This window comes from Phoca vitulina, unplaced genomic scaffold, assembly GCF_004348235.1.
Source record: "Phoca vitulina isolate PV1807 unplaced genomic scaffold, GSC_HSeal_1.0 scaffold61, whole genome shotgun sequence".
Classification (NCBI taxonomy): Eukaryota; Metazoa; Chordata; class Mammalia; order Carnivora; family Phocidae; genus Phoca; species Phoca vitulina.
This window is the reverse complement of record NW_022589764.1, coordinates 5,449,934-5,476,368: the sequence shown is the minus strand read 5'-3', so window position 1 is coordinate 5,476,368 and position 26,435 is coordinate 5,449,934. Positions and strand designations below refer to the sequence as shown.

Here is a 26,435-nt window from a genome sequence, read left to right as displayed (position 1 = left end):
TCGAGCTGATTGCCCTACTTTCTTCTGCTGTTGGAGCAGGAGCTGGGGGAGCCTGTGCACCCCCACCCCTGATGTGACTTGAGTGGCTGTACATTTCATCTGAGCCAAGATTATGTTGCCCAATGATGCTTGCAAACAGAACATTACAGGCACAGGGCCCAAAGCATTCCATTCTATTGCAAATATGGGACAGTGATGGGACCAAGTGCCTGGTTGATGCGAAGGATGCGAGTTTGTAGGGGGAGGAAGCAGAAGAGGAAATTGGGACCCATCAAGAGGCAGTATTACAACCAGTGGATAAGAGTATGTGTTCTAGGGTCAGGAAAGGTCCCAGCTCCACAGCTTGGCTAGGTCACTGCAAAGTGTGAGCAGTGATTGTTTCTGTCTCCTAAGATTGGCATGAGTGGCAATGAGATAATTCTGATAAAGTACTTAGCCTGAGCTCAGTAAACGCTTAGAGTATGTTAGCTTTTCCCTCATGCTATCAGAGCAGTGCATGGCCTCACTCATGAATGTATTTGTTCATTCATTGATTTATTCATTTGCTCATTCAGCAAGGCTTGTCTGGGTGTGTACCATGTGCTTCCACATGTATTAGCTTCCAGCTAATGAGAGCAGGAGGCAATGAAACACAGCCAGTGCCCCCTCCCTTCCCCCCACCCTAAGGAATACAGGATGGAGGGGAGCCAAGGGGGTAGCAGGTGAGACACATGGGACTGTCGCTCAGCAGGACCAGTTGGAGGTGGAGTGTTCTTAGAACCCTGATGGGTTCTTCCTGGTGGGAATGGAGAAAAGAAGGAAAGACTTTCCAAAAATGGGGCTCCTGGATTTGGCCTTGAAGAATATGGGGGATGATATCGTGGCTCTCTATTTAGATTATATATTTTGGTTCTGGTTCTTTCCCTGGACTGAGCTCTCTGAGGGCAGGTAGCAGGTCCCGCTCCCTGTCCACCTTACTTCTCCACTGTGGCGTGGTGCAGCCTGCAGAGATGGACTCCCCCGGCAGAAGCAGCAGCCTGTGCAGGGGTGCGGGGATGTGGGTAGTCAGGTACACGTAGTACAGGGGTGCATAGAGGTGGCAGGGAGAGGAGACGGGCTATCTCATAGGGGTTTTAAGTGAGTCCTGCAGGGAGTGATGGGTGGGTTAAATTGAGATCTGTGTTTCCAAAGAGATGTTGCAGATATATTGAGCGTGAGGAAGACTGCAGTCAAGAAGACCTGCAGGAAATGATTGCATTTGTCCAGATGAGAGAGGAAGAAGACTTGGACGAGGCAGTGGCATTGAGGCTGAAAAGAAAGAATTCACTCTGGAAAAGCCACATTGCCATTTTCACATTTATCTGATCGATACTTTGTAAATATGCATTGTGGGCACGGAGGTCATTGTAGTAAAGACCATCTCCACCACAGATGCTTGGTTATCAGTGTGACTTTTCAGAATCAAGTTTGTTTTCTGAATAAGCAATGTATGCACAAGGTGTGAAATTCAAAACATAAACATTTGTAGATTTCCTTTTTCATACAAATACTAGCATCCTGCCATGCTGTTGTGTATCTTGCTTTTTTTCTCTTAACGATGTTTTAGAGTTGTTCAATACCTATATAAACAGAGTTGCCCCATCCTTTTTCTTTTTCTTTTTTTTTAACTACAGACTGTGTTATTTTTTAGCCTTTTATTGTGAGGTAGCTTTAGACTTAAAGAAGAGGTACAAAAATAGTACAGAAAGTATATACCTTTCCCCCCAGCTTCCCTCTGTGTCAGCACCTTACAGAACCCTAAAACCATTATCAAAACCAGGATATATTTCCCGGTACAGTACTGTTCACTAAAGTACATGCAGATGTCACTGGTTTTCGTGCCAATGTCCTTTTTCTGTACCGGGATCCAGTTTTGCATTTAGTTAGTCCTGTCTCCTTGGTCTCCTCCCATCTGTGGTGGTTCCTTGGTCTTTGTCTTTCATGACCTTGTCACCTGAGCCGTACTGGTCAATTATTTTGCAATCTGGGTTTACCTGCTGTTTTCTCTTGATTAAATTGAGGTTATGCATGATTGGGAAGGAGACCACCCTACGTCTTGTTACAGGGGTATCCCCTTATCCTCAGTTTTGCCTTCTGTGGGTTCAGTTACCCACGGTCAGCTGTGGTCTGAAGCAGTTGATCCTCCTTCTGAGGTGTGGTCAGGTCAGTCGTAGCCTATCCCCAGGTCACAATACCTATGACATGCAGTGATGATGTCACTTCATCAAATTATGTAGGCATTTTTTCATCTCACATCATCACAAGAAGGATGAATACAATAAGATACTTTGAGAGACCACATTCACAACACTTTTATTACAGTTGTTGTGTTTTGTAGTTGTTCTTAATCTCTTACTGTGTCTAATTTATAAATTAAACTCTGTCATAGGGATGTACGTATAGGAAGTAACAGTATATATAGGGTTCAGTACTATCCATGGTTTAAGGCATCCACTGGGAGGCTTGGAACACATCCCCTATGGATAAAGTGGGACTGTTGTACTGGTGATATTAACCTTGGTCACCTGGCTAATGTATCTTGAAGGATTCTCCACTGTAACTTTTTTTTAATGTAAATTAAATTTAATTAGCATAGAGTGTATTATTAATTTCAGGGGTAGAATTTAGTGATTCACCAGTGACATATAACACCCAGTGCTCATTCCATCAAGTGCCCTCCTCAATGCCCATCACCCAGTTACCCCATCCCCTCCACCCCCCCCAGCAACCTTCAGTTTGTTTCTTATAGTTAAGAGTCTCTTATCTCCACTGTAACTTACTATTTTTCTTTTTGTCATTACTGTTGAGTTTATCTATAGCCAAGTTTCCTGACCTCGGCACTATTGAAATAATTCTTTGCTGCAGCTATCTTATACACGATAGGATATTTAGTAACAACCTTAGCCTCTACCCAGTATAAGTCAGGGGCATCCCCTAGATGTGACAACCAAAAAAATGTCTTCACACATTGTCAGATACCTTGCAGGGAGCCAAAATCACCCCAAATTGAGATAAATACCTAGAAGTGGATAAAAGGTCATTTTTGCATGTATGTAATTTTTGGAGTTTTATTCACCTGTATATAACACAACAGGAAACACCAAAAGTTCAAATCCTAAGTGTACAGTTACATTCATTTTTCCTATAAACTGAACACATCAGTTTAAACTGCGCATCAAGAAATAGAGCATCTCTGCAATTCCAGAAGCTTCCCTAAAGCCCCCTTCTATTCACTGGTCCCCAGCAATAATCACTGTCTTTCTTTCTGATCCCACAGACTAATTTTGCCTGTCTTTGAACTTGAGATGAAATTAGGTGCATGCTCTCAGTTCTTGATAGATATTATCAGATTGATCTCCAAAAAAGCTTATCTATTTACACTCCCATAAACAACATATGGAAGTTCCTGTCTCCCCACATCTTCACCCAGCCTCTCTGGTGCCTTGCCAATCTGAGTATTTAGGAAGTGAGTCTGTTGCAGGTTGAATGGCATTTCTCTTAGTAATGACTTTGAGCATATTTTCATATATTGAGAAGCCAGTTGTGTTCTCTTTTCTGTGGACTGTCTTTTTAAATCTTTTGAATTATTGATCTTTTTTTAGTGATTTGTTGGAAATTTTATTTTTAAGGAAATTGGCCCTTTAGCTGATATATGAGCTGCAAATTTTTTTGCAGTTTGCTTACTTTTTTTTTTCATTTTATGTCAAGCAGAAATGTGTGTGTGTGCGTGTGTATGTGTGTAAAGTCAAATATATCAGCAAGTTTATAAGGCTTCTGAGTTTTATGTCATGCTTAGAAAGGTCTTCCCTACTCCTAAACTGTAAATAAACTTAATTCATGTGATATCTTTTAGCACTTTTATGATTTCATTTTTATTTTTAAATCCTTAATACAGCAGTCATTTATTTTAGTGTAAGGTATAAGGTAAGGGATCCAACCTCACTTTGTTTCCAGATGGCCTCTCAGGTGGATCCATACCATTTATTAATTAATTTATTTCTCCCCATAAATTTGAAATGCTATCTTTATAATATATTATACTTCTTTGTGTCTTATTTTTAAAATATATTTCCGGATTTTTCCAGTCTATTCCACTGATATAATCATGTACCTCTTAATACTTACATGACTGTAGCTTTATAAAATATTTTAATACACTAACCATATGCTTTTTCACAGTTTTACTGGCTATTCTTTCTTGTTTATTTTTCCATATGGTCTTTAGATCTGCGTGTTTAGGTCCAAATTGTGTTGGTATTTTAAATTCAATTACATTATTTTGGAGACTAACTTAGTGAAAAATATATGCCTTTATACTTTGAGTCTTCCTACATAGTGTTTCTTTACATCCATTCAAGACATCTTCCCTCCCTCCCTCAGGGACATTTAAAATTTTTCTTTATGTTTATTTTGTAAGTTTCTTGTTACAGTTATCCCTATAGAATATTTTTTGATATATGAATGTGATCTTTTATTCCATTATATCTTTAAAATTGGTTGTAGTTGCTATTTATAAAGAGCTTTGATTACTGTATTTTAATTTTCTGCCCAACCATCTGACTGAATTCTTTTAGAAATTATAATAGTTCTTTAGTTGAGTCATTTGGTTTTTTAGTTATATAATTTCCATATTAGCCCCTAATTCTTTCTTTCATCTAAAATAATAGCAGTGTGATAATATACATTCTTTTCTTCTCAGTTTTAATGAGAATGCTTCCGATGTTTCCCCATGAGATAGATATTTATCAAATGAAGGAAGTATCTGTTTATGTATATTGTTAAGAATTTTAAAGATTTTTTTATTTATTCATTTGAGACACACAGAGAGAGAGAGAGAGAATGAGCAGGGGGAGAAGCAGAGGGAGGGGGAGAAGCAGACTCCCTGCGGAGCAGGGAGCCCGACGCGGGGCTCGATCCCAGGACCCTGGGATCATGATCTGAGCCGAAGGCAGACGCTTAACCATCTGAGCCACCCAGGCGCCCCTTGTTAAGAATTTTAATAAGAGGTTTTGATTAAATTTTATTAAATGTCTTCTCAGCATCCATGGAGAGGACTGGATGAGTTCTCTCTTTGAATTATTAATGTGGCAAATTATATTAGCAGGTTTTCTAATACTGAACTCTTCAGATTCTTGGAGTAAACCTTACTTGGCCATGGTGTATGTTTCACTATATTAGTAAATTTTATTTAGGATTTTCGCCACAGTGTTCATAAATGAGTTTGGTATGAACCTTTTTTCTTTTCCTGTGCTTATCTTATTCAGTTTGGTTTCAGTGTGATATCAATTAATATAAATAATAAGGAAAACTTTTCCCCCTTTTTAAATGCTCTTAAACAGTTTGAATGGATTGGTGTTATCTGTTTCTGAAAGATTAAATAGAGTCTCCTTATGAAAAATACTGCTAAGAAACCATGTGGGCCAGAGGTTTGCAGGAAGGGTAGCTCATTGACCAGCTTCCCTAGGTCTTCTATATTAACTAGTTTATGTGCATTTTTACTCTATTCTGGGTTTGTTGTTGTTTTTTTTTTAAAGATTTCATTTATTTATTTGAGAGAGAGCATGAGCAGAGAGGGGGCAGAGGGAGAGAGAGAAGCAGACTCCCCGCTGGGCAGGGAGCCTGATGCAGGACTCGATCCCAGGACCCTGAGATCATGACCTGAGCCGGAGGCAGATGCTTAAATGACTGAGCCATGCAGGTGCCCCACATTTTACTCTATTCTGAACAATAGCTCTATTAATTTATATACTGTAAGGAAATAACTTCATCTCAAGTTTAGGCACATAGAATTGAGCTCAGTGATCACTGATTATTATTTAAAATTTACATGCATACATGAGAGACGATGGACTCTGAAAAACAAACTGAGGGTTCTAGAGGGGAGAGGGGTGGGAGGATGGGTTAGCCTGGTGATGGGTACTAAAGAGGGCACGTATTGCATGGAGCACTGGGTGTTATACGCAAACAATGAATCGTGGAACACTACATCAGAAACTAAAGATGTAATGTATGGTGTGATTAACATAACAATAAAAAATTTAAAAAATTTACATGCATACATACATATGTACATACATACATATGTACATACATAAAATTTCCTTTACATTTTGGTTATCTTCTTCCTTTCTGTCCATCTTTTTTTCTTTCTCCTTTCTTTTCATCTTATTATTCATGCTTTCTTCCCTTTTTCTTGAATAGGTTAGCAAGTGGTTTATCCAGTTCATTTTTCCCCCAAAGAGCCAACTCATACTTGTCTATGGTTTTTCTGTTCCCTAAATAAGAAATTACTCCTTTTATCTTCATTAATTTATTCTGTTTTATTAGAAATTTATATTGTTCCACTTTCATACTTTTTGAAGTAGACAATTTTTTCCTTGAGTATTTGAGACTCTTCCTTCATCTCTCATGGTGTCTAACATTTTCATCGTCATTATTTTCTTCATAATTCGCAACTTTGGTTACGACTTTCCCATTGGCCCAAGAGTTGCTTAAAATGACATCCTATGATTTTTACTGTTTTCAGTGGATGCAAAGCAAGCCAGTAGTTTCATCAGATGTACAAGGGGAGGGTGTTACACAAGAGCATGAGTAGGAGACAGGGGTTGTTGGGCCCATATTAGAAGCCTGCCCCCTACTAAGTGGGAAGCCTCATTATTCTACACAGTTATTTGTTCTATGTTAGCTATTTTCTTCTCAAATACTGCCTCTCTTCCATTCTTTCTAGTCTCCTTCTAGGACTATGATTAGACACAGACATCAACGTTTTCTCCTCTTTGCTATCTTTTAACCCAATTTTTTTTTAGTATTTTCCTGTTTCTTTTCTCTTCATGCTACAATCTGTATAATTTCTTCAAATCTATTTTCCATTCACGAATTCTCTCTCTCAGTGATGTCAGAATCCACTGCTTTTCTTCAACAATTATACATTTAATGTCTCATAATAAAAGTTCTTTCTAGTTTCTTTTTCAGATTTGCCTGATCATATTCCATAGTATCTCACTGCTGGCTTGTGTACATGATGTCATCTTCTATTTCTTTAAATATTTTATAGATAGTTACTATAATGATTTTTGTTTTCCTAGAGAGAGAGAGAAGGTGGGCAGAGGCAGAGGGAGAGGGAGAGAGAGAATCTTAAGCAGGCTCCACACCCAGCGCAGAGCCCGATACAGCCCTGAGACAGTGACCAGAGCCAAAATCAAGAGTAGGGCACTTAACTGACTGAGCCACCCAGGCACCCCTAGGTAGTTATATATTCCGTATCTGATCGTTCTATCATCTAAACAGCTTGGAAGTTTAAATCTTTTGTTGGTTGCTTCTGCCGGCTGTCATTTATGTTTCCATGTTTCATCGTGAGTTTACTTTTATTAGAAATCACCGTGGAATTCTGAGAGCCTGAATGGTGGTTGCTTTCCTTCAGAGAGACTTTACATTTGTCTCAAAAAGCCAGGGGTGCCACCAATCCTTCTAGAACTGATAAACACCCTTCCAGATTCCAGACTTATTCTCCCAGCTGGAGGGTCAAGATCATTGCCAGCCCTCGGGGGAATGCACCCCTTGTATGTGCTGACTACAAATTGGACTATGTTGTAAGTATGTACAAGTATAGCTATGTGTGTGTTTTGTATTGGTTTTCTTGAATAGCTCTTCACTTCTGGTGAGCTCAGCAATAAGAATGACGTTTGAGGGGCACCTGGCTGGCTCAGTTGGTAAGAGCAAGAGACTCTTGATCTTGTGGTTATAAGTTTGAGCCCCACACTGGGGTGTAGAGATTACCTAAAAATAAAATCTTTAAAAAAATGAATGACATTTTATTATAATACTTAGCTGTTTTTGGAATGGAAGAGCAGCCCTGCCTTCCATAGATGATCTATTCTGACATTTGCTGGGAGCTAAAGGTGCCACAGGCAAGCTTCTCTTTAGTTTCTACTCTACCCTAATTCCATGGGCATGATGAAATAAATGCATTTCCACCTTTAAACCCCTTCTCTCCATTCCCTCTACACCCCAATTTAATTATTTTTCTTAGTGGTTAACATTTTCCCTTTAAAAGCTCTGATATCTCAGTTATTACATTTGTCTGTTTTGTTCCTCCCCCAACTAGACACGATAAAGAAATTGATATATATATGGACAGTCTCTTATGCCCCCCCCACTGCACCTTCTTTTATAGCCTGTTCTTATATGTCTACCATTTCTGTCTCATCCAAATTTATATCCTCTGCCTTCTGTTCTCTAACTTCAGCTAGAGAAGTTCTCTAACTTCATTTCAATTGATGCTTCGGTGCGTGTTCACTTCTAGTCACTTCTGGGTTTTGCATTCATTTCTCTGCTGACTGAACTTTATCCTCTAGTATTTTCTCCAGAAAAGGATTCCACTCTTTATACGTTCAAAAATAATTTTCTGGGGGTGCCTGGGTGGCCCAGTCAATTAAGCGTCTGCCTTTGGCTCAGGTCATGATCTCAGGGTCCTGGGATCGAGTCCCGCATTGGGCTCCCTGCTTAGCGGGGAGTCTGCTTCTCCCTCTGCCTGCCACTCCCCCACTCCAGCTCATGCTTTCTCCCTCTCTCTCAAATAAATAGATAAAATATTTTTAAAAAGTAATTTTCTGTTACATAAATACTTGAGCAACACTTTAGTTGCTAGAAATTACTCAGGTTACATTTTCTTTCCTTGTGTCCTTCTAAGCATCGCCCCACAGTGGGTGCTGTTGTGGAGAAATCTGCAGGGAGCCTGCTGTCTTTTCCCATTGTCAGTGACTTGATCTTTCTGCCCGGCTGCTTAAAATATTTTGTGCTCTATCTCTGAAATCCAGTAACTTTTATCAAGGACATGCCTCTGTGTTCATTATTCTTTGCCATTTTTTCCTGGAATAGGGCTTTGCTTTCCAATCTGAAACTGAGAGCTTCTTTCATTTCAGGATAGGATCTTGAATTTCTCTTCAGATACCTTTTCTGTCCCATTACTTTGGTTCTCTTCTTTAGGAGTCCAGTCCTTCCACCCCAACTCAGGGCCCTTGACCTCCACAAACATCTGTCCCCTCATTGGAAAAAATAGAGAGAGCTCATCCTCCTTGCCTCCCACTTTTGCTTATGTCACATCTCCTTTATGTGTCTTCCATGTCTGTCATTTCTGCCTAATCTGTTTCAATTGTTTATTCATTTTATTAAATTCACTTTTGCTTGGTCATTAACTCCATGTACCCCTCTGTGTTCAGTGGTATCTCTCTTCTTCTGCTCTCAGTGTTGTCCTCATTGGTCATCTGATTGTATTCTTTTTTACCTTCCTTGGCCCAGTTCTGATGGTTAATACTTTATCTCATTTGACCTGACCATCTTTTCCCTGAGTTCTTATGTATTTGCTTTTTGCAAGTGCAAAAAAAAAAAAAAAGACGCAATTACTATGGTTTTTTTAAAAAAAATAATGCACATAGGTTTGCACATTCTTTTTAGCCATATGATGATCATATTATCTGGTGAGTATTCTTCACATGCTTTCTCCCTCCTGTATCTTCTCCCTTTTTATTCATACTAATTTGTATAAATCCTGTACTGATTGTTTCTGACTATTGTTCACCTCTGAGTTATTCCTGGACCAGGGATAGATAGGATGTTCATTTGGAGAGTGTCAGGGCTATTTTCAGGCTAGGAGGAATTCTCCTTAGTGGAGGAGTGTGTGTGTTCCAACCTAAAGAGACCAGCAGTTGCAAGACTATGCACCATGCAGTCTGTCTCCTGCTCTAGGAATGGCTTCCTACACATATGGTCTCCTTGTCATTTCCTTGTGGAGCCTTGATTTTCCTGCTTCTACCTGGTGATAGGTTGGGTCCAGAGAATCTTCCCTCTCCAGTTTGAGCATGCATTTCTCTCCTTATCTTCTCTCTCTCTGTAAATAGTTTTACTATAAATAGCATACTATCCAGGCATAAAAATGCACAGATCATACATTTAGAGCTTGATTAGTTTTTAGAGAGTGAACACATCTGTTGAGCCACTACATGGGTCAAGAACCAGGATATGAACCTTGATCAATGAACTCTCAGTCCAGTACTTCTGATCCAGCTCAGGCCCTTGACCTCTACAAACATGTGCCTCTTCTTTGGAAAAATGGAAAAAATAGAGAAAGCCCTGTCCTACTTGCCTCCCACAGCTGTCATAAGCCTCAGGATGACAGAGCGCTTTGTCATTTGGAAAGCACGACATGAATGCCAGCTCTCTAAAAGGCATCACGGTGGCAAAGATTAATGCTATCCATACTGTTTTTCCAGTACTGAAAACGAATCACAGAAGGGCAGCTGCTTAGCTTGGGCACACAGGGCAATGCTGATGGCCGAGCTGGGGTCAGAGGCTACAGCTCTAAAGTTGCCTTCTCCGCTCAATCCTCTTGTCTTTGTTTTGAAACTAAACAGAAAGGTAACCACTGTCCTGACTCCCAGCACTACCATTTTCTTCTACTTGTTTTTGAAGTTCATGTAAATGGAATCGTGCAGTATTCCATTGTTCTGATAGACCATAATTCCTCTGTTGATGGCCATTTGGGCAGTTTTCAACTTTTGGACTAATACAAAGATTTTTGCTGGGAACCTTCTTGACAAAATGTTTTTGGTGAACAGAGACACACGTTTCTGTCCGATGCATACCTAGGAGTGGAATTGTTGAATATTAGAATGTGCATGTCTTCAGCTTTAGTAGGTACTATCAAAGAGTTTCTCAGAGTTGTTGAACCAAGTTAGAAGCTCATCATTAATTTAAGAGCGCTCTTATCACACCACATCCTTGTCAACACTTTGTATTCTCTCTCTGTCATTTAGTCATTCCGGTGGGTGTGTAGAGGTACAGAGTGGTGGTTTTAATTTGCCTTTCCTGGATGGCTGATGAAACTGAGCGCCTGTTCATGTGTTTATTGGCCATCCTTATGTTTAAATACCCTCATCTGTGAAGTTTCCAAGTTTTTTGCCCATTTTCCTACTGTGCCATTTTAATTTGTCTGTGGGGGGGCTTTTGTTTTGTGTTTTTTACATATATTCTAGATACAAATCCTATGTTGATCCCATTCATTACAAACATCTCTCCCATGTATTACAAATATCCTCTCTCACTTTCTTACAGTTGTCTTTTGATAAACAGAAGTTCTTCATTTTAATATAGTATAATTCATTAATTTTTCCCTTTATGGTTAGTACTTTTTGTGTTCTACTTAAGAAAGCTTTGCCTGACCTCATCCCCTTTTCCCTGATGATTAGAAAAGTTTTATGGGAATGTGCTGTCTCTAAAGTGCATAACAGTTCACACCACCTTCTTCCTCTCCCTCCCTATGGGGCAGGTGCGTCTCCTAATCCCAAGCACTCCTACCTCATAAATTACCTCCCCACCTTTTGCAAGCTCCACTGTGACTGTCCTGAGCAAGGACCCTTGACCCTCCCAGGTCAGCCTTGTCTCACGAACACATGTCCACACACTGACACCACACTCTCAAAGAGCTCCGGGGTTCAAGTTCATGGAATCAAACATTTAATGGGGTGCAGTCCGTATTTATGGGACCAACTGGTGGTATGCTCAGAGTTCTCATCTTTTTACCATTCCACGGAGAGGTGAACAGTAATGGGAACATAGATGCTTTCCTGACCCCAAATGTGCACTGTTCCACTTGAATCATCAACTTCTTTAAGGGCACAGAGCAGCTTCGACATACTTGAAAAATGAGCAAGCTCTGTGGGCTTTTGAACTCTTTGTCAAAGCCCCTCCAACTCTGCTTCCCTTCTTCCCTTTTGCTCCATTTGTCTCTTCAACTTCGAAATACTTTTTGACTTGAGACAGCGCAGTGCACATCTCTTCTATGCAGATGTTTGAGGTTACTTGGAATGGCAGCCCTCTACACGAAGCAAGGCACACCTTTTGCAAGCTCCACTGTGACTGTCCTGAGCAAGGACCCTTGACCCTCGCTGGGCCCAAAATGCACCCTCAGGTGCCCCGGCCACGTCCTGGAGGGTGATGTGCTGCAGCCCAGGCCTCTTCCGCATGATTGGGCTTGGCATCCTGGAAGCACTGCGTCTTTAAAAGAGCCTTCAGTACATCTGTTCTCAATTTTCAGACCACGAGGCGAGGATTTGGGTGCAAGGAGTTTATCTGGGAAGTGATCCCAGGAAGCACTGTGAGGGGTCAGGGAGGTGGGAGAGGAGGGTGGGGAATCCAAAGTGCACTGAAGGGCAGGCGACTGCAGGGACAGTGGGGCCAACCCACCAGGACCCTCTGAGAGAAGTGAGGAGCTTGCCTCGGAGCCATCCCACCCAGGGAGATGGGCTGTCCAGCTCCCATCCCTGTGGTCAAGGGTCGCTCCATGGTCAGAGGATGGCCTCGGGGCAGAGAGACTGGGGAAGCAACACTGAATGCTCTGAGTCCTGCAGGGGAGACTGAGGCAGCCAGGGAGGATGCTGGCCATGTCTGCCCCAGTTCTTTTCATAAATGATCCCATCCTGAGTACTTTGTCTACGTGCGGGTTTCCTATTAATACAAATGGGAGTCTGATTTTAAATGCTTGTCCTTGTTGAAGGGGAATTATTTTAATTGTATATTTGTCCATGTTCAGAAATTCCTTAGGTGAAATACTATAAGAAATTATGCATAAGTCAGCTGAGCTAGGAAATGGGTGACCACGGGGAGAGTGGAAAACCTTCTTTAACCCTTTGAGGTCTCTGAGCCCTTTATCGGCCTTTGGGCTCTGGATTCTAGGCCTACATAACGGCCCCTCCAGCCTCAGCAACAAAGCTGCCACTTCTGGCAGGCCCTGTCTGAGGAGGCTCTGCTGGGGAGATTCTTTTCCTGTGCACTATGTCCGACCCATGGGTATCTGCCTCGGACCTTCCTACATTAAACGGAAGGTATGTGTTTGTTAATGGCGCCCAGCCTGCGCCCTGCGTTGGACACCCCCTCAGTAGCTAATGCAGGAGTTGCCAAACTGAATCCCCCCGCCAAGGACAAGCACCCTCCTGGGAGTCAATGCACAGAATTTTGTGGAGTTAAAGTGAACCAGTTGAATGATGCGCTTTTACATACAGATTCATGACCGTCCTTTTTCCCTTCATATTTCGAATTCCAAATCCAAACCAGTCATTGGGCCCCACCTTCCGACCCCAGGAGTGACCTGTTTCTGGTGTTCTAGGCAGTTGTGTTCCTTCCCTTGTCAGCAGCATCTGATGTGCGCTGGACTGTGGTGCCTGGTGGAAGGAGATACGTCCTGCAAGACCAAGCTGGACCCTCCCCTGGACGGTACCGAGTGTGGGGCAGACAAGGTAACCCCCGCCTCCCACAGCCCTCCCCCGGCCCCCATCTCCTGGGCATCGGGCACGTCTCTTGAAGGGGAGGTGGTCTGCACTGTACTCAGGAGTGCCTGAAACTCCCCGTGGGCAGCCCCAGAAAGGCCCATGGAGCCCACTCTGGGCAAAAATGGACACTTCTATCACCTTTCTCCTTTTTTTTTCTGGTAAGATATAAAAATCGCTTAATATTTTTGTTAAATTGACTCTTTTTGTCACACAAGTGAATTTCCTTAAAAAAAAAACCTTTTACATCAATAAACCATACATGGGAAAACAGGATCGCTGGCCATATGCAAAAGCTATCCTAAAACGAGTTCGATGAGAACAGTGTTAGGCGATTCTAGCTCGAGGTTAAGAGAGCGAGGCCCGATGTTCATTAACAGGAGAGACTGGTGTTGGCGAGGGGGGGTGTTCAGGGCCAGCAGCCACAGATTTCTCCTTAGTCTTACTCCAAGGAGTGAACGAGATGCCATGATGAGAAACCACGAAATCACCTCTTGTGGCCCGGAAGTGCCACGCACATTGGGAAATTCCATCTTGGAGGAGTGGCTTTCTCTTATTCTCAGAGCCAAGGTTCACCCCTTTGGAGCTGGCAGCGTCCTCTCCGAGCACCAAACCCAGCTTCAAAGTGCAAAACCACAGAGCCAGGAAACGCAGCCTTCCAGAGAGATGACGCGCTTGCGTGAAGTAAAGTTGGCCAAAGCTCGGGTCTCTTCAAGAGCCATGTGAATTAATCCTTTCTCTGAGAATTTAGAAAACTCCAAGGAAGCCCATTCCGTGTGGACTGTGAGGGCAAAATGCAAAGCCCACAGGTGTATAGGCGTCAGGGCGAGTAAGAAAGGACGGGCTCTAGAGTTCCCAAGCATGCCTACCCCCACGAGGGTCTACTTTTGTGTAAATTACCAAAAGCCACCGGGGACGGCGTGGCGTTTTTTCGTGGGGGGGGACCCGCAGTGATGTGGTGAGCGAGCAGGTTGGCTCCTCGGCGCTGAGCGCCCCTGGGGCCCGGGGCCCGCCCTGCTGTGTTTCAGTGGTGCCGCGCAGGGGAGTGTGTGAGCAAGACGCCCATCCCGGAGCACGTGGACGGAGACTGGAGCCCGTGGGGCGCCTGGAGCATGTGCAGCCGGACGTGTGGGACAGGAGCCCGCTTCCGGCAGAGGAAGTGTGACAACCCCCCGTAAGTCCCCCTTGACCAGGCATTCTCCAGGGTGCCCTGATCAGGGTTTCCAAATCACAGCTCTTACTGCCTGACGCCAAGGAGGGTCTGTCTCCCGAGGAGAATTTGAGCTTAAGGGAAAAAATGAAGTCACTCCAAGGGCCCGGGGTGCAGGGGTGTCGTGTGCGTCATATGGTGTCTCGGCTTAAACAGAGCTCTTGCTGTGAGCGTGGATGCAGTAAGTCCTGTGGTGAGCTGGCTCCTTATCCCTTGTGTGGGCCTGAGTAGAGAGCTTTCATGAGACAGCTGGGTGACAGTCTCCCTTTGCAGGCTCCCTCAGTCAAGGGTCATTCCAGGGAAGCCTGTGGACCTTCCGGAAGAATGGCTGACCTTCAGATTGGCTGTTAGCTGATCTGGGAGCCGCCTGGCTGTGGATGAGTCACAAAGCATCTGGGGGTTCAGCTGTCTTTGTTCATCCAGATATTTTTCACCTGTGTTCTTAGAAGTATTTGGCAGAAAATCGTTTTTTGGGTTTTTTTTTTTTTTTTTTTTCCCTCATTGGCTTCCTTTTATTGACCTTGATGGCGACCCCTCTTGTTCTTGGCACATTTGTTCCAGAAAGCTCAGAGCTGCATTTTGTGCTTCGTTACAATAATTCCTTTCTCACAGGTTTTTCTCTTCTCCTCTGAGAGTTCCCATTTTTAATATTTCATAGAATAGTCTGTTTTATGTCCTGTGTGCCGTCAGCTGTATCACATTAATTTTGAAAATGAATGAGCAAAAAGAAAGGCTTTATATCCACAATTAAGTCATGTTGATGAATAATTAGCAATCCTCTCTTGTGTTGAAAAATTCCGATGCCCAGGCTGTATCCCAGACCAATTAAATCACAAGTTCTGGGGCTTGGACCCGGGAACTGGATGTTTTAAATCTCTACAGGTGAACCCAAAGGCCAGCCAAGGTTGAGAACCTCCTGATTAAAGGAAAACTGACCTCACAGATTAGTCAAGGTCAAGAGCACAGTTTTCCCCCCAGTAGTGCTATAAGAATTGGCATCACATACTGTGTCTTGTTAAAACTTTTCCTTCCAGTATTTAGCAGAGTAAAATAATAGGTGGGTTTTTAATCTTTTAGGAATGACTTCTTAATTCAAAGCATAGAGGGTGTACTGGGATTCTCTAGAGAAACAATCAAGGAATATATATATATATATATGATTTGCGATGAGAAATCGGCTCATATAATTATGGAGGCTGGAGGCGGGGGGGTCCGACGATCTGCCATCTGCAAGCTGGAGACCCAGGGAAGCTGGTGGTGTCGTCACATCCAGGTCTGATGGCCTGAGAACCAGGGGAGCTGATGGTGTAAATCCCAGTGGGACAGCAAGAGAAGATGCAGAGAGAGGTCCTAGTGGGGTAGAGGGCGCATGGGGTGGGTGTGAATTCCTCCTTCTTCTGCCTTTTGTTCTATGGAGGCCTTCAGGGGATTGGATGATGCCCCTTGGGGAGGGCCATCTATGTTACTGCATCCACAGATTCAGATGCTAATCTCATCCGGAAACCCCCTCACAGACACACCCAGAAATAACCCCTAGGTCAGTCAAGTTGACACAGAAAAGTAACCATCAGAGATGCGTAGATGGTTAGAAAGCCTGTTTAGCTAAATGGTGAAAAATTAATAGAGGTTTCAGTTTTTTCATAGTTCTGTGAGGAAGTTAAAATAGTTTTGCCTCTGGCCCTGAGAAGAGAGCTCTGTGGGGCATCTGGGGGGCTCAGTTGGTTGAGCGTCTGCCTTTGGCTCAGGTCATGATCCTGGGGTCCTGGGATTGAGCCCTGAGTCAGGCTTCCTGCCCAGTGGGAAGCCTGCTTCTCTCTCTTCCCCCCCCCAACCCTGCTCCTGTGCTCTCCCTCTTGCTCTTCTCTCTCTCTCTCAAATACATAAATAAGTAAATAAAATCTTTTTAAAAAATGAAGAAAAAGAAGAGAGCTCTGGGTTTGGAATCAGGATGCTGAGATTTGGGCCTGGCTTCGTTGTTCTTCACGTGACCTCAGGGAAGCCCCTTCTCCTCTCTGGGCCTCAGTTCAGCCATTAGAGGGAGCGGGCGGGGTGTAGTGAGGAGAGCTGGCTTTCGAAGCAGGAACAGACAAGGTTTCAAGTCCCAGCACCACTCCTTATAGCAGCTGATGGCCAGTATGTGTGTCTCCATCTGAAGTTGGAATAATTCATGGGAATGCATATAAAGTCATGGTCTATATTGCGTACATGGCCCCTCTCCATCTTAGCACTAACAGAGAATGGAGATGAGACTGTGTGCCCTGTCCCCTGACATACAGGACTGTGTGAGGCTCGGAGGAAGGTGATTTACATGGAAAGACTTTGTTCAGAGCAGGGTACAGTTTGCAAGAGTTGTAGCTGTCCTGGTGCTTCCTGTTTGCATCCAGAGCTCTTATACCCTGGCAAAGGATCAGTCTCCCTCAGCACATCATTCCATATCAGGTGTCACCCAGGAACGTCATAGTAGGGGCATATCAGAACCTTTAAATGCCCAGAAAGACCCTGTGCCCCGAGACAGTTGACAATTGGATTGTATTTAGGTGAGGACAACCCTTATAAAAAGATGTCATCAATGCTGAGCAGATGCTAAATTAGGCGCAACTTTTAAGGGCCCTGACTCTGTTTCCTTGGCATGACGTTGGCTAAGGCATCCCCCATACCTTGGCTGTACCCATTGTTCCCATCCCAGCTGCTTTCTGCCCTGCCTACTCCTAAAGAACCCCTAGTTCAGAAAGCTGAGTTAGCATGCCCTCCCCCACCCGCTTGGCCCGCTGTGGGATTTCATAGGCTGGGTCTTCACCCCATTCCTCCAGGCCCAGTGGCCTTAAGAGAGAGGCTGTACCAGAAACCCCAAAATTTTTGTAAAAATCTTCCATTCCTCTTCTTTATCATGTACCCCCCCATCCTACCTGGTGGTAGTCATGAGCTTTATCTCTCTTTGCTCCCTTCCTCTGTCTTATCATTGAGGAATGGGGGACTTTGCCAGGCCTCTGCAAACAGGCTGCCGAGGGATATGTGGGTCTCAGCACGTCAGATGGTTATGGGCCCTGACACATCCCTGGAGAGAGAGGTCTTTATGTCCGATCTCTGTCATCCAACAACATCCCATGGGGCAGGCAATGGTAGAAGGACCAGAAAGAGAATGCTGGTGTTCTCATGCCTCCTGGCTCCCGTGCCCCTTCTCAGTCATGCCTTTCCAGAATGATACCTTCAGTACACCTCGACAGGGCTCTGACTCTGGGCCAAGATCTCTGCTAGGTCTAGGCTTATAGGTGACAAGCAAAAACAGATAAAGTCCTTGCCCACTCTCAACGGGCACAGTTCTGCCAACTTCCGTTGGTCTTCTCCTGGATGCCTCAAACCTGACTCTTCCCAGACTGTGATCTCTCCTCCCAGCACACATCTCCACTCCACATTAACAGCACCATCCTCCATCACCTTGCTCCAGTCCAAAGCTCCTGAGTCCATGAATGGTCCCCTTGTCCCTCTCTTCCTCCTCCACATGCTCTTGTGATAAGAATGGCGAATGCAGCGAGCCTGCACCATGTGTCGGGTTCCCTTTTCGGCATTTACAGGCAGTAAAGCATTGAATGCTGCCCTACAGGACAGGTACTCTTTTTCGCCCCACTGGTTAGAAACTGAGTCATGGAGAGGTTAGGTAACTTGCCCACGGTCACGTAGCTGGTGTAGAGCCCAGCGGCAAGGCTCCATTGTTCTCTCAGACCTTTTGCAGCGGCCTCCCTGCTTCCCACACGCTCCCTGCCCTCTGGATTCATTCTCCACACAGAGCCAGAGAGATCCACTTAAGCAAAATTCCAGTTCTCTCTCTTCCTGCTACAGCCCTTTCCATCGTTCCCCGCTGCACTTAGAATAAAGTCCATACTCTTGACCATGGCCTCTCTATTCGTTTCCTGGGGCTGCCATCATAAGTTACCACAACTTGGTGTCTTGAAACAGCAATTTATCCTCTCCGCGTTGTAGAAACCAGAAGTCTGAAGTCAGGGTGTTGGCAGGGTTGATTCCTTCTTGAACCTGAAGGAGGATTCATCACGCCCGTGCCTCCCCCGACCTTCTGGTGTCTGCTGGCGCCCTCTGGTATGCTTTGCCTTTGTAGACTTGTCTCTGTCTTCACGTGGCCTTCTCTGGTCTTCTGAGGACACCTGTCACTGGATTTAGGGCCCACCCCAAGTCAGGATGATCTCCTCTCCTACTTAAGAGATCCTCAATTATATCTACCAAGACCCTTTTTCCAAGAAGGTTCTAGGTGGACTTATCTTGGAGGGGAAGCGGCCACCATTCAACCCACTGCAGCCCTCTTTTCTGTCCTCAGATACAGTACTCCAAGCTCCAGACCTTTGTCAGTATTCCTTTCCCTCTCCCCAGCTTGCCTGTGCCCCTCCTTGGGCCTCTAAGGAAATGTCTTCTCAGGCCTCCTTCCTGACCGCCTTGCACAAGGCAGGGTGCCTGCTTTACACTCCCTCTCAGCGCCCTTTTCCCACATTACAGGTAGGATAACAATTTGTAATTACCCTTACGTCCTTGGTCGCTTGTTTTCACCTTGTCCTCCCCACCCCCCACTGGTCTTGGAGCTCCATGAAGGCGACCCCAGGCGGGGCACCATTCTCCTTTCCGTGCTTCTAGCAGAAGAGCCCTACCTCACTACTTGGAGGCATGCTTGCTGAGAAGGACCAGTCTCTGTTTTGCCAGTGCCCCCAGAACACACCCTTAATACTGTTTTTCCCCCCGAAACATGAAGGTCATTGTAAATTATTAGGCCAAGAAGGCAGGTGACCAGCTAGCCACCCTTTCTTGTACTGTCTCACCTCACGGAGGCCCAGGTGCTGTGGACAGGCCTGAGTCGGGGCTCAGGTTCCCCTGCATATGAGAGTCCCCTTCCCCCCGTGCCTGCTCTGCCCCCAGGGAGGTTGTAGCCCACAGCAAGGGCTGCTCAGGGCCCTCTCCAGAACAAACTCCGAAATGTCACCCAGCCTTGTTCATCCCGAGTGAGAGAAACAATATGTCTTTGCTTCTGTAATATTTCTGCCTGGGTAACCTGTCCAATCTTGTACAATAACAGTGTAGCTCTGTTTCTCTTTCTCCCTGGCAGTGTTCTCCAAGGTTCCTCCCTTCAGGGAAGCACCCCAGGTGAACAGGAAGAGAAGGGACCGGTCTTGGGTGGGCAGTTTAGCAGCAGCCCCCGGGGTTTCTGGGGGATCACGCAGGATATAGACAGTATTTTGTGAACTCCGGGCAACAGTTGTCAGCCTGCTTTTGCAGACAGGTCTGACGTGGTGATTGTTACAAAGCACAGCTGATCGAGGCCCTGGAGCCAATCTCTGACCAAAACAACGTCCTCTTCCTGGCTCACTCCTCACCTCACCAGGCTCACTGCCTTCAGATTTCCCAAGGATGTCCAAGTCTCACTGCCGTGTACATCTTGGACTTGGAACGCCCCCCCCCCACCCTCTCCCTACCCCCTTCACTTTATATTCCTGGCTCCTTCCCTGTCCTCTGCAGCTGGTTTATTCACTGTCCAAAAACACTGGCAAGAGAGTCCTCTCCCCCACCCCACCTTTTTCTTTCTCTAGTCCTGATCTTTACAACTCTTGGAATTTGTATTTCTTGCTGTCTGACATCAGGGGGGACCATCCGGGTTTTTAATGCAGCTCCCTAGGCTCGTCCTTTCCTGCCACAGTTTGTATTCGCTATTGGTGGGCATTTCTGCCCAAAGACTGCAAGGCAGAAAGTTCATCTCTCATTTGAATTCTGGTACCCCATCAGAAGGCTTGTGTTTTGGGGGGGGAGAGCTGGAGAGTAGAGTCGAAAGAAAAGGCTCAGATGGTCTTGTGTGAAGGGCCCGCTGTCAGAGCTCGAGAAGGACGAGAAGGTGAGTGGAACATAGAAATGGAATGCACTGGGGTCACTGAGCAGCATTGCTCCGAAGGCAGCCAGCCTCCTAAGACCCAGTGGGAGGCCTGGGGGTGGGCAGTGACGTTATATGCCTGTAATTGCTTTTTGCTTCCAAAGTGAAACCCCCGGATGCGCGCTTTCAACACGCCAGTGACCTGGTGTTCCCACAGATGGATTTTTAAATTCTCAGCCTTTTACACTTGAGTCTAAGTCACATGTGTGACTTGGATACCTTGCAGAGGAGGCCTTAAAACTAGGATGTCTGCTGCCCTGAAAGGGCATTAGCAGCCCTGCACTACTCCTGACATCTGGAGGGGCCGGCCGTCCACTAAGCCACCTGTGTCTCTGAATGGTGAGCGGATCTGAACCGCTGCTGTGACTTTTACCTTACAGTGTATTTTCATTGACTAGAACAGAGCAAAAAAAAAAAGGCGGGGGGGTCCCTCAGCGGGAGTGTTTCTCTTCCTCCTATCCCGAGTCTGTGTGTTCATCCACTGAAGGAAAAGTGCCGTGTGATCCTGTTCATCTCGGTAAACCTTTGCGGCCTCCCTGCTCCACCCTGGGGTCTGCCCAGAGCACTCCAGGCCCCATCCTAGCAAGAGACAGCCGGTCCTGTCCTACAGGAGCTCCCTTTTCTCTCCACACTTGCAGTCTCTCACCAGAGCCTCTCTACCCTATTTTTTTTTTTCCTTATGTTTAAACATCTTTATTAAGGTACAGTATACAGAAAAGCCCACCTATGCTAGAGCGTGGCTCGTGCTGCACCACTGCTCATCGTAGGCAGGGGTGTGCGCTGGGCACGCGGGCAGGTGCCTGCGGGGAGGGGTCATTGGCTCCGAGGGCGCATGCGTGTGACTGCATGGGGGCGTGGTTTTGCCGCGCAGCCCTGCCAAATCAACAGTTGTGGGCCACAGGGAGCTTCCCTGTGCTCTTAACCTCAGCAGTGCTCTGGGTTGTCCGTGTTTTCCATGGTGGCCTTTCTGGTGGGTGTGTAGTGGTTATCTCCCTGACGTTCTCGTTTGCATTTCCTTTCCAAGTAAGGAGCACCTGTGAGCATAGTTTGTGCCTGTGTTTGCCATTTGGATATCTTTTCTTGTGACGTGCCCATCTAAGTCATTTGGTTTCATATCTGAACTTCTATTTTATCCATGTTTAGGAAGTCCCAACCGAGTACAAACAGAATTTGAGGATTGATGCTGGAGAAGCATCTTGAAAAATCCATCACATCCCAGATGACGGTACTAGTAGGTCAGGCCGGCTTCTCACCCTCCCTCCCAGTCTGCTCCTGCTGCATCCAGGAGCTCTTGGGAGTCACACTTCTTATGTCCACCTCATACTTACCACTGAGCTTTGATTTAACGTATTAGAGCTTTGATTTCCTCATCTGAAGGATGCAGTCAGGAACCTCCTCAGATTCTTTGCAGAGATTTGACAGGGGAATGGTTATAAAGAACAGGTAAGGTGTAAGCCCTCCGGCCATATTAGACTGTAATCATGGTGTAGGTAAAAGTGCCTCTGTCCTTATCGTTTCTCACCCATGTCCTGAGTTGACCAAACTTCACTTCAAGATGAGATTTCAAATTCCTGTGTCACCTCCCCTTTTATTTTCATGAGTTCTTATGCTTGGAGCCTGAGCGGCAGAGCCTGTCAGGCTTGTCTCTGCCTTGCAGCCCTCATAGGAAAGGCTGAGGGAAGGACACAGACCTAATTCTAGCTCTACAAAATGAACAACTTTATTGTACCATGAATTCTGTTATTTCAGCTGTCCCTCATTTTAGCCATGTCAAGCTTGGTTTCTGTTGTTTTAGTCTTCCTAGACATCTTTTTACTCTATCCACACTACGTAGGCCAGAGAAACTTACCAGAGTGAATGAGGAACCTCAGCTCTCTGCTCCTCAGACTTTGGGAGGGTGATCTCTCCTGCCTGTGTTTGCCAGCCCCAATACAGCATCTCCTGAAGGCCCTTGTGTCCATACGACTCAGGCTTGGCACACTCATCCAATGTGGATTCCTGTAAAGTTGGTCCCCTTCTTCCAAGTCCTCCCACAGAACTTGTTTGTAAGCCATTTATGGACCTCCCCATCAGACACACCCTCCCCACACAAAGATTCTCCTCTGTCTTCCTTATGGCACATATGGAGGGCCTCTTTTTGTTGTCTCACACCAACGTATACCTGGGAGGCCATCACTAATGTCATGGTAACTCTTAGATGACCTGTATTATAGACACAGTCATGAAGAGTGAGTGGGCTGAGGGCAGGGTCCTGCCATGGATTGACATACTGGGATGATTTGGGTAACAAATCGCACTGTTCATGAATTGTTTCTCTCTTTTTCCCATGTGGTTCAAATAGTGACCCAAGGGAAAGCTGAAAAAAAAAAAAAACAAAAAGCTCTTCAGTCTTTTTTTTTTTTGAACAGGGGAAGTTTGATGTAAAAAAGCATTAGCTATAACAGGTGGTTGGAGTAATGGGAATTAGCTGCTAAGAGATAAAAGAGAACACAGGAAGAACACTGGAAGAACAAACATAGAAAGGGGCCACTCTCTTCGGGTTTGAGGCAGAGCACCCAAGGAAGGAACAAATATGGACGAAGGTGCCTCCGCACCCCCACACACACCCAGGGATGAGATTCCTTGGACTTTGTTGGAGAGGATGAAACCAAGGCCCATTGGATGACAGAGAAGTTTGCAGAGGTGCTGCACTGATGGAACCTTCTGGAAAGTCACACTAAGGGGTATTAGGGAAAGCTGCCCAAGGGGAGAAACAGCATCTGAAACCAGGCTGGGAATTTTCCCAAAGCATTGGTGTGCTTGGAAGCTGCCCTCTGGGATGAATGCTGCCCAGAGGGAGGTGGCGTGAATCACAGACCACCACAGGAATCTGCTGAGAGAAATTAAATACCAGGACCAGCACCAAAAGTCTGTTCTGTCTCTAGAGTCTCTCTAGTACCTTGTACTGACAAAGCTTAGCATCATACCTACTTGACTGGAGATCTTTAATTCCTCATATGGCTTCAAGTCACTATCTAGCATCCTTTCATTTGAACCTGAAAGACCCTCTTTAGTGTTTCTTGTAGAGCATGTGTGGTAGTAAAAACAAAACATAAAAACTTCCTCAGTTTATCTGGAAATGTCTGAATTTCTCCCTCATTTTTGAATGACGGTTTTGCTGGATATAGAATTCTTAGTTGATAGATTTTTTTTTTTTTTTTTGAAACTTTGAATGTATCAACCTACTGTCTTCTGGCTTCCAAAATTTCTGATGAGAAATAGGCTCATGATTTATTAAGATTCTCTTATATGTGTTGTGTTGCCTCTCTCTTGCTGCTTTCAAGATTCTCTATTTTTTGACAGCTTAATTGAAAAGTATATCAGTGAATTTATCCTACTGGGACTTTGTTGCGCTTCGTGTATTTGTACATTCATGTCTTTCTTCAAATCTGGGAAGTTTTCAGCCATTATTTCTTCAAATAATCTCTGTTCCTCTCTCTTCACCTTCTGAGACTCCCATAATGCGTATGTTGGTCCTTTTGGTGCTTTACCGCAGATGCCCTCTGTTCACTTTTCTTCATTCTTTTTCTTTTCACACCCCCCCGCCCAGACTTAATAATTTCAATTGCCCTATATTCAAATTTTTTAACTCTTTCTTTTGCCTGCTTAAATCTGCTTCTGAACCCACCTGGTGAATTTTTCGTTTCAGTTATTGTATTTTTCAATCCTGGAATTTATTTTTCCTTTCTGTAATTTCTTTCTCTATTGATTTTCTCATTTTTCTCATACATCATTTTCCTGTCTTTATTTATGTCATCCATTAGTACTTGGAGCATTTTTAAGACAGTTGTTTTAAGTCTTTGCCTAATAAGCCCAACATCTGAGTTTTCTCGGGCACCGTTTCTGCTGGTATATTTCGTTTCTTTAAGTGGGCCATACTTTTCTTTTCTTTTATATGCTTTGTGATTTTTTTGTTGAAAACTGGACATTCGAATCTTATAATGTAACTCTGATAATCAGCCTCTCCCTTTCTGGATTTTCTGTTTCTTTGCTATTGAAAGGCTTCTCTGTGCTGGGGATCAACCTGATGTAAAAGCATAAGGTATTCTCAAGCCTTTTATAGCCTTCATCTTTTCCAGGGCATACCTGGTGGCTTCCTAAATTTTCCCATATGTGCAGCTGCTTTTGAATGACTTAATCCTTGCATATCTGGCTCCCGAAAGGGGAAAAAGAGAAAAAAAAACGTATTGCTCATTGAAATTCCTTGGAAGTCCCTTCAGCTCACAGGAGTTGCAACAGTGGTGGCCACCCTCTGTTCCTGCACCTCAGAAATCAAAAGCAGCACTAAACAATCAGAACAGAGAACCCCAGTATTTGGCGAATAAGGTTCTTATTGTCCACCCTGGCTCTAGCCAGCCACACCAGGCACAGCTGCCTGCCATGGGGCTAGAGTGTGGGGGACAGATAGCCACTACCACAATGAAGGCTAAAATGTATCTAAATTAACCACAACTTACCAGCCAAGCTTTGCCCAGAAGGCAGCACATCAAATAGACTCCAGAATTTCAAAATAGTTACTTCAGACCATTTTTGCCAATACAGTTGTTGTCTAAGTGTGGAGAGGTGGATTCCTGGTGCTTCTTACTCCACCGTCTTCCCTAACTTTGCTCTCTGTTTTGGTCTTTTTAAGAAAAATTTTGATAATTTAATTCAACTCAGTCTACTGTTTGTTAAAGACTAACCTGTGCAAGGTTCTCTGTGTGAGGCTGCAGAAAAATAGGAGGAAGACAGTAATCTAGCTCACCATTTCACAAGATTGATGATAAGCAGCATAGCACAGACCCAAGCAGGGTCAAAAGAGGCTCCAGGTAGGAAATAAAAAGAGGCTTCAGGGTGGAGGTGGCCTCAAGGATGGACGGAGAGTTAGGGGGTGGGGGAAGATGGGGTGGTGGGCTAGATGGGGGCTGAAAGGGAACTTGCCCATGGGAGAAAGTTGGTTAGGGAGAAGAAACAGGGTAAACAGAGTTCAAGAGGAAAGCACCCTGAGGCACATGAGGTATCCCATGGGCTATCCCCCTCTAGGCCCACTTTCTGCTGGATCCAGAAGTTGTCTTCACATGTTTAATCTCTCCACCCACCTGCCACAAGGCATAAAGGTAGTTGGCTTATGAGGATCAGTCAGATGTACATCTGGAAAAATCAATTGTTAGAGATGGGTACAATGGAAGCTAAAATAAAGCTTAGTGGCAACTCAGGAGGTTAATTACATGAGGTACACAAATCTCAGTTCACACCCTAACTGGAAAATGTAGCTTTCTTCATTTTCCTAGAAACCAATTTTTATTTGCATTTGTATTTTTGATGTTTTAATTTGTATTTTTGAATTCCATTCTAGTTCAGGTTGGATCCCTAATCAGTTCAGGAGTTTTTGCCCCATATTCCCTGAGTCTACAACTAAATTCAGTGAGGATGCATCTGATCCTTGTGTCGTCTGGTATATCTGTCTTCTAAGGGCTGCCATAACACACTGGGTGGCATAAACAACACAAATTTATTCTCTTTTAGTTCTGGAGACCAGAAGTCCAAGATCAAGGTCTTGGAAGGGTTGGTTCCTTCAGAAGGCTGTGAAGGAGAATCTGTTCTGTGCCTCTGTCCTGACTTCTGTGTGGCTTACTGGTGATCTTTGGCATTCCTTAGAATATAGAAACATCACCTGGATTTCTGTCTTCATCTTTGCATGGTGTTCTCCCTCTGTGTTTCCATCTCCAGATTTCCCCTTTCTATAACAATACTAGTCATATTGGGTTAGGAGCTCACCCTGTTCTAGTATGATCTCATCTTAATTAATTACATCTGCAGTGGTCCTATTTTTAAATAAGGCCACATTCTGAGGCACTGGGGTTAGGACTTCAGCATATGATTTTAGGATGGACACAATTCAACCCATAACTTCTCACCATACAGCATCTGCTGCCTCACCCATCCCTTC

General features: G+C 44.6%; 1 protein-coding gene across 1 annotated transcript in view; it reads left to right on the top strand.

Moving 5' to 3' along the window:
* The window catches only part of ADAMTS17 (ADAM metallopeptidase with thrombospondin type 1 motif 17), a 348,017-nt gene that overhangs the window by 187,868 nt on the left and 133,714 nt on the right, over positions 1–26,435 (top strand). The window contains exons 11-12 of the mRNA XM_032391277.1: positions 13,206–13,307; positions 14,366–14,511. Coding sequence (XP_032247168.1) covers positions 13,206–13,307; positions 14,366–14,511 — 248 coding nt within the window. The remainder of the gene's footprint in view (positions 1–13,205; positions 13,308–14,365; positions 14,512–26,435) is intronic.